This window comes from Podarcis erhardii, assembly GCF_964252035.2.
Source record: "Podarcis erhardii genome assembly, chromosome: 10".
In the NCBI taxonomy this organism is placed as follows: Eukaryota; Metazoa; Chordata; class Lepidosauria; order Squamata; family Lacertidae; genus Podarcis; species Podarcis erhardii.
The window spans coordinates 69,058,757-69,069,845 of record NC_138500.1 but is presented as its reverse complement, the minus strand read 5'-3'; the positions used below and the strand labels follow the sequence as shown (position 1 = coordinate 69,069,845).

At 39.5% G+C, this 11,089-nt stretch overlaps 1 protein-coding gene across 1 annotated transcript in view; it reads right to left on the bottom strand.

Annotated features, from left to right (window-relative positions):
• Window positions 1–11,089, bottom strand: part of SLC26A4 (solute carrier family 26 member 4) — a 29,284-nt gene continuing 18,195 nt past the window's right edge. Inside the window, exons 15-21 of the mRNA XM_081878487.1 lie at window positions 9,892–9,984; window positions 8,823–8,918; window positions 6,775–7,005; window positions 6,019–6,073; window positions 4,186–4,331; window positions 3,038–3,118; window positions 1–2,121 (exon numbers count right to left, since the gene is read on the bottom strand). Coding sequence (XP_081734613.1) covers window positions 2,098–2,121; window positions 3,038–3,118; window positions 4,186–4,331; window positions 6,019–6,073; window positions 6,775–7,005; window positions 8,823–8,918; window positions 9,892–9,984 — 726 coding nt within the window. The 3' untranslated portion in view covers window positions 1–2,097. The remainder of the gene's footprint in view (window positions 2,122–3,037; window positions 3,119–4,185; window positions 4,332–6,018; window positions 6,074–6,774; window positions 7,006–8,822; window positions 8,919–9,891; window positions 9,985–11,089) is intronic.

Sequence of the window (11,089 nt, the reverse complement as noted above, 5' to 3'; positions counted from 1 at the left end):
AAAGTATTACCAAATCAAGATTTTAATCTGACATTTTATGTTGACATAATTGTACCGAGAACTAATATAACACCGTTAATTATATGCCCTTTACAACAGACTTCACCCTAAATGCTTATTTGCTCATGTAGCTACATTTAGGGACATGTAGGAAAGTAGTATTTCATTCCAGATATCTGATAAATTATTTTTTTAAAATAGCAGAACAAATATTTGTTATTTGCTGGAATATTGTATTGATTAATGGTTAAAAGAGGCAGGGCTGATTACATGACTGAAGTTACGGGTAGCCACACTGCAGCATATGTGCCACAGGTGCCACAGGAACCAAGAGTTTGTGGCACACCTGAGGAGGTAAATAAAGGCATTGAGTCTAGTATGGCACAGAGCAAAACCTGGGCTCCAAGCCTGTCCTTCCAAATCTGTGCAATTGCCCTCCATGATTCGGTACACAAGGGGCAAAAATACACCAACGCATGGAGCAGCGCAATGGGAACGCTAGGTGTGTACCATAACAGTACAAACTAGAAATGGAACTGCCTTATAATTTAGATTTGACTTAGAACACACTTTCCAAAAAGATTCGCCACTGCTGGTTTAAACCATCTAAGAATATCAATTATTTCAGACTGCAAGGCATATCCTGAACTAATGAGTTAAAGGCATCAGATCACCAGCTGGGAAATAAATGATTGGTGTATCCCAAGCATTTTTATGCATACTTTTGTGTTAGCAACTTAGAGCCCACTGTTGCTCTCCAGGAAAAAGGTTCCTAGTGCTTATTATTGCATTATTTATTTGTCATAAATAGTGTTGCCTTTATGGCAGTAGCACCTAAAGGTAGCCCTGAGAAATAGAGACATCACAGTCTGCTTTGTATTCTACAAACAGAACCTTAGAACGTAATCCTAAACAAATGTGTGCTCAGAAGGAGTCCCATTGCACTCAGTGATGCTTACTCTCATGTAAATAAGTTTAGGATTGCAGCCATAATTGTTTTCCAAATCCTATGAAGATGGACAAGAGGCACTTAAGAGATTGTCTCTTTAGGTCAAGAGAAAGGGATCTAACTATGATGGCTTCTACCAAGAGTTTGCCATGGTTCCCACTTATTAAAACGGAGCATACCAGGGCCAGTTACCTGTCAAAGTTCCCACTTGCAATTCCAATCGATGCCCTTTGCAGTGTTGGATGGATGCTACAGCAAAGTACATAATGAAGAGAGACTTTGTCTGTGTGGGCAACCCTGTGTGGAGGACCTGTGCCACTATTTATTGCAGTGCCCGTTATATATAGACCCAAGAGACCGATTCATAAAACCCCTGTTTCCAAATGGAACTCACCTGAATAGGGTGGAAAGGGTGAAATGGCTGCTGAGCGATACTGATGACTTTGTAACTTATAAAGTAGCACTCTATGCATTGGCAGCTAAGAAGATCACGAGGAAAGAACTAGATAAAATAGTGGTCAACTGCAAAGGGGATTCGGATATTTAATTTGGCACATTTTACTAGAGAATCTTCTGCTATTCTATTTTATGCAGCAAACAATCTTAGTAGTTGTGACCGAGGTTTATTTTGTATGTGTGGTGCCTGATGATTTTTATGGTTATTGCTGTTTTTCCTTTTGTTATTTTTCTGAATGATGCCATGGCCTATGGCTAACGCAATAAAAGTCTATGATGATGATGTCTTCCAAATTCATATCAAGTTGTTTTCTTGTTTCTTTCTTGTTTCTTTCTTTCTTTCTTTCTTTCTTTCTTTCTTTCTTTCTTTGCTTCTTGTTTTTGGTTACGTACATTGGAATAAAATTAGGACACAAATACAGTTCTGTGTGTGTCCTCCTCACTTAGAAGCTGGGAGCCAGTTTTGCTTTATCTATAATCTTTCCATTCCCCAAGTAATTTGGATACAAATTTACCAAATAATGTTAATCAAGAATACTATGTAAAAAGACAAATTAGAGTCCGAGACACCTGTAACATAAGATAAATATTTTCTTCTAGTGCAAAGTTAATTGTTTCAATGATAAATATGCTTTTAAAATTGCTTCCGGTTTGCCAGAGTTCACAGATACGATAAATTCGATATCCTTCCTTCATGAAGCAAGCCTGCGCATAGCCTGGTGAGAATTGTTTTAAAAAAGAATGAGAGAAACATTATTTCCAAAATGACCTTCTAATTTACAAAACTCTTACAATATTACATACTCATACTATATTGTATACTTGTACTATATTACAAACATACAAATATATGATTTCCCCCAAAGAATCCCGTAAAAGGTCTCTGTTAGATATTCCTATTAAAGCTGCTTAAGTTTGTGGTGTACATTAGCATTTAATTATTCTATGAATGTAATAACAATATCCAGAAACATCCCTGTGAGCAGCTCCATAGAAGTGAACAGAAGATATGTAGAAGCTCCTGGAAGATCATGGCCTCTGAGATGAATGAGCTATTTTAGACAAGCTATAAAGCCAGAGCCATTTCCCCAACCCAGTTGACAAAATTGAACCTCAAGGTCATCATGTATGACCAAGGCAATACAGTGGTGCCCCACAAGACGAACGCCTCGCAAGACTGAAAACCCACTAAACGAAAGGGTTTTCCGCTTTGGAGGCGCTTCGCAAAACGAATTTTCCTATGGGCTTGCTTCGCAAGACGAAAATGTCTTGCGAGTTCCTGCGGGGCTTTTTTCCTCCCCCCCCTTGTCCTAAGCCCTAAGCCGCTTATCAGCTGATCCGCTGATAAGCCGCTTTTCAGCTGATCCGCTAAAAGCCGCTAAACCGCTAATAGCGCTAATCCGCTAAGCTGTCAATGGGCTTGCTTCGCAAGACGAAAAAACCGCTATACGAAGAGCCTCACGGAATGGATTAATTTCGTCTTGCGAGGCACCACTGTATTGCAACCAGCTAGCATCCCCTTGGTACACAGGTATCTGGTGTGTTTACTAAACAGGCCCTGTATGTTTTATCATCATTTTATGTAAAAGAAGGGGGGGGATACATAATGCTTTGTACTAAAGTAAAACATACCTCTTCCTGAACATCAAGCTCTTCATTCTGGTTTGTTTCTGTAAATTCTATCGGTTCCTTTGACTCCTGCATTAGTGAAATCTGGACCAAAATGTTAAGAGTTGTTACGAATGTGTAGACAGGAAATGTACTACAATGCAGTTGATTAAGGGAATAAATATAAATCTCTGATATACTTTTCGTTAGTTATTTAATCATATGAATATATTGCATCACAAATCCAGAGGCATCCTGAATGATTTGCAAGAAAAACACAAAATACAGAAGAATTTCAGTAAAACAATACAAATATAAAATAGTGAAAGGGTTCGTCCAAAGAAAAAGAATAAAAAGCAATCACTGAAGCCTTCAGATGAAGCTATTAGGAGCTCTGATGTCATATCTTTTTATTCCCTAAATATGACTTTGCTGACCTGGTTAAGTTTGCACAAAATCAATAATGCCAAATGCTGAATCCATTTTCATGATTTCTAAAAATATCGGTGAGCTATGGGTGAAGTCTAAGGGATTCATTTATTTAAAAAACAGACAAACCATACTGAATCCAAGGTTTTGGAGACAGCAATAACAAACAATATTGATGTAGCTTGTGATGACAGTACTATCAATGGTACGTCCACAAGATTGTAATTGAACTGGTCCTTAGAGGCCAACTAGAAGAAAATATTACAGAATGAGGAAGGATTCCTCATAAATGTTTGCAACGTACCATCTGGAGTAGATAGATAAGTTTTATGACATTCTTATACAAAGCACACATTTATCATACAAACACTTTGCACATTTTTAGGTAAGCCAGGTATAGGTTTTAAAAATAAATAATAACTAATGTTTTCTTTGTTGAACAAGCCTAGTTCCTTGTGGATTTTGGCCTTTCCTATAAAACAAGGTTTATTTAAAGTGGCTTGGATTCAAAGGTATGAATAAAAAGACATTTGTACTCATGAAAGGTGGGAGTCCTGGCCAGACCCTTTGCTGCCCTGAAGGGTCCTCCGATTCAAAGGACAAGGTTTAGAGGGGCATTGGGGTGGGGGGCTCCAATGCAAGGAGGAGATAAGAAAGTTTTGTTCTATGAATGGAGCTCTCTACTCACAAAAGTTAGGCTACAAGCCAGTACACATAAATTAATGAAAACAAAGTTATGTTACCTTTTCAAATATAGGATCCTGGATGTCTCTCTGCATGCTCTGATTCTGTATGTGGAGTACGGCATCATGTACAGTCAGGAAAAACATATCCTTTTGAATGGCGTCATCAAAAAATGCACAGTGGTCCAGCGTTTTGATAATGTGCTCTGAAGAGTTGAAAACAGCAACAACAACCAAATAAAAAGCAAATCGCATACTCAGATCTACCCCAACATCACTGTGTGCAGAACCTATTCAATTTTTTCCCCTTTTTAGCAAAATTATAAGTTCGCACCCAACCTCCTCCCACAAAAATAAATAAATAAATAAATAAATAACCAACCAAACAAACAATAAATAAATAAACATAGCCCTGTACAGTCAAAATTATAAATAATAGCTCTCATAGTATTTTCAGTGTCTCCTCATCCTATATGCATCAAGCTGTTTTTACTGTATTTTATTAAACTCGCACAAAAGCCACAATCAAAGACCAAAAAGAAATGTTCTTCTACAGCATACATACGGATTAATAAATAAGTCGGTCTTTACAGGACCCTTATACAAATATTTCCATAGAAAAATAACAGGACACTCACAACTTAAATGCATTTAAGTTGTTCACATTCAGTTTTACACAACTGGCAATAAAAAAAATTTTTTTTTAAAAGGGTGGGCGCCCAGGGGGGAAACTTTGGCAATCCCACTTGCCATTGCACATAATGTGTTTTGACTATGCAATATGTGATTTTGGCTGTAGGTGCTATCCCTGGAACATAATTCCCATGCAAGTTGAGAGCTTACTGTATGGTCAAAACCCTTAGGGTCTATCTCCTTAGTGGTTATTTCCCCAATGAGCTTAGTTATTAAGTTCCAAAATTCAGTTAATATAAGGCATTTCCACCAAAGGTGCATGTATGTGCCTCTGACACCGATCCCTTTCCAACAGGATAGGCTGCAGACATCGTGTGCAAAATCTGCATAGGGCTGCAGATCCCCTTGTACGACTGTCAGTGTATCTGCTATTTGTCCCATGGTGAGTACCCTTTGGTAAATAGTAGCTTGAATATTATTTTAATCAGGAAAACATCAGATGGGAAAGAAGTATCCCTGGTCATTTCTCACTGTCATGGTCCTGGTTGGATTCTGCCTCTCCCCACAAACTGGTGGCTGCTAGCTTTTTTTTTTTCAAAACAACAGGAGGTCCAGTCACAGATGTCCAGACTTCATGTCTAATTTGGTTCTGAGAGCAAAAATATCCCTTTCTAAGCTAGCATTGCACCAGTCCCAAGTAGAGGCTGTCTCTTTGTTTCCCTTCTGTTGGTTTATCATTAAAATGCTGTGCACTCCAAATAGGTCTGCAAGATACTCAGTAATTGCCGTATTTTTCCGTGGATAAGACTAGGGTTTTTCCCTAAAAAATAATGTCAAAAATTAGGGTCCGTCTTATGCACAGATAGTGCCGAGGGTGGACTGGCGGTTGGTTGTTGCCGTAAAAATAGGGCATATTATACATGGGGGCGTCTTATAGACAGAAAAATATGGTATGCAGAATCATGAGGAAACCCACACCTCCCTATTATATGAATCTGAATCTGCCTTATACCATGTCAAGCTGTTGGTCCAACTGGTCCACTACTTACTCCAACTGTCAGAAGTACTCAGTGGTCTCAGGCAAAGAACCTTCCCAACCTTGCCATATGACTCCTGTCTAAACCAGTCCTTTCTACCAGGAATTGCTAGGCCAATGATGTTGCGTGCAAAGCATACACTCTGCTGTGCAGCCTCTGCACTTTGTTCGCTACTCTGAATGAAGGCAGTCCATTATTAGCAAATGGATTGATATCTGTTTACCTAAATGTGATGCGATGTACACTCTCACATCAATCCTTTCAAATTCTTTGACGATCTGAAAAGAAAAAGGTTGGGGTTATCTTAAATGTATTCTCAGGGACATTTTCTGTAAGTAGCCTGTTTCTAGAACTGACTGACACCACATTTCAGCCCACAGTTAGCGTAGAACAAAATATGGCTCTCCTTAATACACAGTGGTGTCTATTAGGGCCATGCAGGCAATTAGGACTTGTTCAATTGTGTGCCCAATTGACAACTGTATGGATGGTTTTTAAAAAATTAAACAGCAGGTGTGGGGACCATACCTCAACTGGGAAGGAGAGCTTTTTCTCCATTGTAAATTGCAGGTGGAAGGAGACAGTTACTGTGGATAAACTTTAGAGTGGGGAAAGTTTAAGCCCCTCACTCCTTCTCATAGTTACAAATTGAGGTTCAGTCCTCACACACCTGCTATTTACAATTTTTATAAAATGTATGATTGCTTTCTTTGACACCATCACCACCACTATCAGTTTCATCTCATGCAGGGATTAAGGTAACTAAATACTCCACAGCAACAGAAAGGGCACTCAGGAGCAATTGCGCTATTAGCGCATCTCACCATTCCACAGGTCAACAGGAGACTAACCATTTCAGCCAGAAACCCCACATATTGCACATGAATCACAGAATGGTCTAGCAATCCCATAAATTCAAATTATTATGTTCTTTAAAACTTTTTTTTTTTTTTTTAGTAAGGTGATAAAATATTCTTACTGCTTTCATAACTCTCACTGCTACTACATCCATGAAAGATACAGCTCCAAAGTCGAAAATCAAACTGTGAAGAGACACTTTGGGAACATTGACTTTGACGGGGAGTTCTGCATTCCAGTCCACCTGGATTTCTACTTCTCTAGTTGGAACATCAAGGTCTTCAGGATCTTCTGGGTCCTCATCAAATTCAAATGCTTCATTAGTCCTACCAGAATCGCTGATGATACCATTCTGATAAAAAAAAAATCATAGTATATTCAGCAAAATTCTGATTAACAAACAAAACTGTAGACTCCCCCCACCCTAATAAAATATTTTAAACCGTCTTTCAGGTTTTCTTTATATATGACCCAAATGGGCATTGGGACTCAATATTGAAGCCACAATTATTTAACTGTCATATTGTGTTTATGCGTATAGGCACACATCATACACACAATTGCATAAAAGAATTACATTTGCTATACTGCATGCCAGAAAAAAAGGAAAACAAATCATTGGGCTGTTTCCAACATAAGTTAGACTTCACTGACTTAAATTCATTGATTCCAGTGAGCCCCCTCTAAGCATGACATAGTCAGAAACAACCTGTTATTTACACAAACAAGCAAACATCAAATTCTGCGCCCAGAAAAAAAATATGGAGATATAAACGTTGAAATTCTCAGGAACGTAGATCCTTCACTGTATTCCAGTCTCCACTATGCACAGGTAGATGAGCACAATCCTGACTCTATTTCATCAGTTAACGAATTGTCATTGAACATATACAGTACAGAGAGGCAAGAACAAAACTCAGGAAAGGCATTAAGGCGGCAAAACAACAATATAAGCTTAAAGTGGAGAATTGCTTAGCCGATTACAACACGAAACAAGTGTGGCAGGGACTGCAGCACCTAACCAACTACAAGGGCAATACAAGGAACACGGTTAAGGCTGATGATGTGTTAGCGGAGGAGCTGAACATCTTCGCCCGCTAGGAGGTAGAAAGATCAAGTAGCACGACTCCTGCCTGCCAGCCTATAAACTCTCAGCCATTTATTCTATATGACCATCAAGTGAAAGCTGCATTGCGGGCGGTGAATCCCAGTAAAGCTACTGGTGCAGGTGGGGTGCTGGGGATAGTGATAAAAAACTGCGCTGATCAATTAGCAGGGCTCCTGACAAGATTTTTAACATCTCCCTGCAGACTGCTTGTGTACCATCATGTTTGAAAGCAGCCTCAATTGTCCCAGTTCCAGAGAAAACAGCAATTAACTGCCTAAATGATTACAGACCCATTGCATTGTATTTGGGGGGGGGTCGTTTAATTTCACTGTACACAGGTGGTGTAGTGGCAATAAAGGTTTATTTGTTTATTTTTATTTATTGACCAGATTCCACTCTTGAACCAGCCAGTAAAGTTGAGGTTGCTGATCCTCTCACTTGCCAGGTTAGAAAAGGGACCTGCTCTTCTATTTGAACTCTATCCACAGCTCAGTTAGTTGGGTCTTGAGGATCCAGGCTACCTACATATGTGTCTAACACTGTTATCCTATGCTCACATATCTGGGAGCAGACATGCATAGGCCGAGTTACCTTCTAGCTCTGATCCTAGGATCTCTAATTTAACCTGGTTGCCTGACTTGCTTGCTCCAGTTCGTGTAGCACTGTAGCAATACTCTCTGTCTGTCTGTCTGCCCCTCTGTCTCTGTTCATTCCGCCAGAACTCCCTGTTTTTCTGCTCAAGAAAAGCATAGTGATAGATGCAGTAGATGTTGTCCAGAAAATGTATTTGGTAACTGAGTTGGTCTCTCTCAGACGACACTCCATTTTTATACCAACAGAAAACACTAGCATAGGTTATGCTAGTCACAGAGCATCTTCCTGGCAAGATCAAATTTCTGATCCATCACCTCCCATTTAGATTTCCTGCTTCCTGTTACAAATATTAATAATTTCTTGCTGCATAAACAAAATAGGGAGGCAGATACAAAACCAATGCTTATATTTCAGGCCCGTTGTTTATGTTTGAACCATGGAGTAAAGAGGGAATAATGATACTTTACTTTGGTCGCTTTCAATTTTCCCTTCTTGATTAGCTTCTGTATCTTCCTCAGAGCCTTTAGCCTCTTGTTATATACCCGCATGGCATCAAATCCCACCTGCAGAAAGCAGAAATGAACAAATATATTCTATTATTTGTGTTAATGGTAAGCTGAGAGGGGGGAAAAACACTGGCCACAATCCATTGAAATCAATGGGCTTAAGTGCATTGTCTTTAAAAAAATTCCATTGCTATCCCACATTTCTTCCATTATGGAATTCAAAGCAGTATGCATAATTGAGACACTGACTAGATCAGACCTGCTTAGCTTTAGCAAATTTAAACACATCCTGTTTCTTCAGACTGTCCCTGGCAATTCTGCCCTGTCTTGTTTTTAGAGATGTACAAATCACTATTTCTGGTCTGTGTCAGTTTTGCAAGTAGTTATTCAAAAGTCAATTCAGTTCCACTTCCACATTAATCTGTGGATATTTTTTTTAAAGAAATCTGTATGGAAGTTCATATTTAAATAATATACACCATATTTTTCCATGTAAAAAATGAGTAAGAAATTATATTTTTTGAATAAAAAATGGGGGTTGTCTTATACATACATACATACATACATTAACAAAGATAGTCACAATGAGATCTATGGTAAAGATACAAAAAACCAACAATAAATAATAAATACAAGGAGTCATCTTATACATGGGGCAATCGCCAAAAAAAAGGCTCAATAAAAAATAAGGGTTGTCTTATACATGGGGACGTCTTATACACAGAAAAATACGGTAAATATATATTTTATAACAAAATACACAAAAAAGTGTGTATTTTATCTCTATGTATGTATTACTTTGTTCTAAAATATGCATTTTGGTACATCTTTGAGCTGAGAACTATATCATATAAATTCACAGAAGTGTGAAGTCTGAAGGATAATTAAGTGTTAATCGCTACATTAGTCTGAGATGTGTGAATTAGGTCATTTTGCTTCAGATGCAGGCCAAATGAAATTCTCCTCCATCCATACTTGGATTGTGGCTGCTGCACATAGGAAGTGTTCAGAAATATCACAGGCTACTCACAGTGGATTTGATGCTGCTTCTCAAGCCATCAATGTTAGCATAAAAGATTGGACTTGAAAATTTGAGAATCTTCACTCCTTCTGGTTCAACAACCTGTTACAGAAACCATTTTTCAGTTGAAATGAGCATGGATTTGTGTGGGTTTTTCTGCCACTCTGCTAGTGCCGGGCTGCTAAATTGACTCCTTTCCCCTTTTGATCCCTTTTAACCACTCTGTTAACATTATTACTTCCCTGACAGCCTACCTTTCACTTCTGTCTACATGGGCTCCTGGAATACCACAGATCTCTTCTCCGAGGTCTGTTGCAAAGTCATCAGGCGCAGTTTTAACCACTGAAAGGTTACCAGAAACTTGGGGGATGGGTCCATTTAGGGAATGGGTTGGCCATTCCATCACAGTTGCTCGTACAAAAAAGTGTACTTTATTGCAGAAGAAGGATTCTAAATATTTAAAGAATGAGGGCACCCCCCGCTGAAGTGAAGGCCCAAGACAGGTGTTGATCATCAGGTGAGCTGCGCACAGGTGCGCTGAAGTGAGCTACCACCATTCCTGTGGAGCCTCCTTTTATTGAGACAAATGTGCAAGCTAGGCAGATACATTTTTGGGCTGTGACCTTTACACATCTTCTGTCCCGAGATCGTGGGGTGGTACAAAGTTATTTTGGCATCTGTTTCCACCGCGTCATTTTCCCCTTGCACAGTATATGACGAAGGAGACAAAAGTTCTCAGGGACAAAGGTTACAGACAGGACACCGCTGACTGCTGAGACCGCAAAAGGTCAGACAGAGGGGACGATGTTCTAGACAGCTGTGACTTTGTCTGTGAGGGGGAGTATGCTACGCCCCCCAGGGTCACACATGCAGGCAGACTGTGGCTGCCTGCTGGTAGAGTGTGTGCTCCCTCCGGACCTCACTGTCCACTCCGCGATATCCCTACACCCTGCAACTCTTTATGCAGGGAATCTAGACGTTTCTCCACTCAAATCACAAATCATGGTGCAAAAAAAAAGTTCAGTGGTGCCTCGCAAGACGAAATTAATCTGTTCCGTGAGGCTCTTCGTATAGCGGTTTTTTCGTCTTGCGAAGCAAGCCCATTGACAGCTTAGCGGATTAGCGCTATTAGCGGTTTAGCGGCTTTTAGCGATCAGCTGTTAAGAGGCTTATCAGCGGATCAGCTGATAAGCGGCTTAGGAAAAGG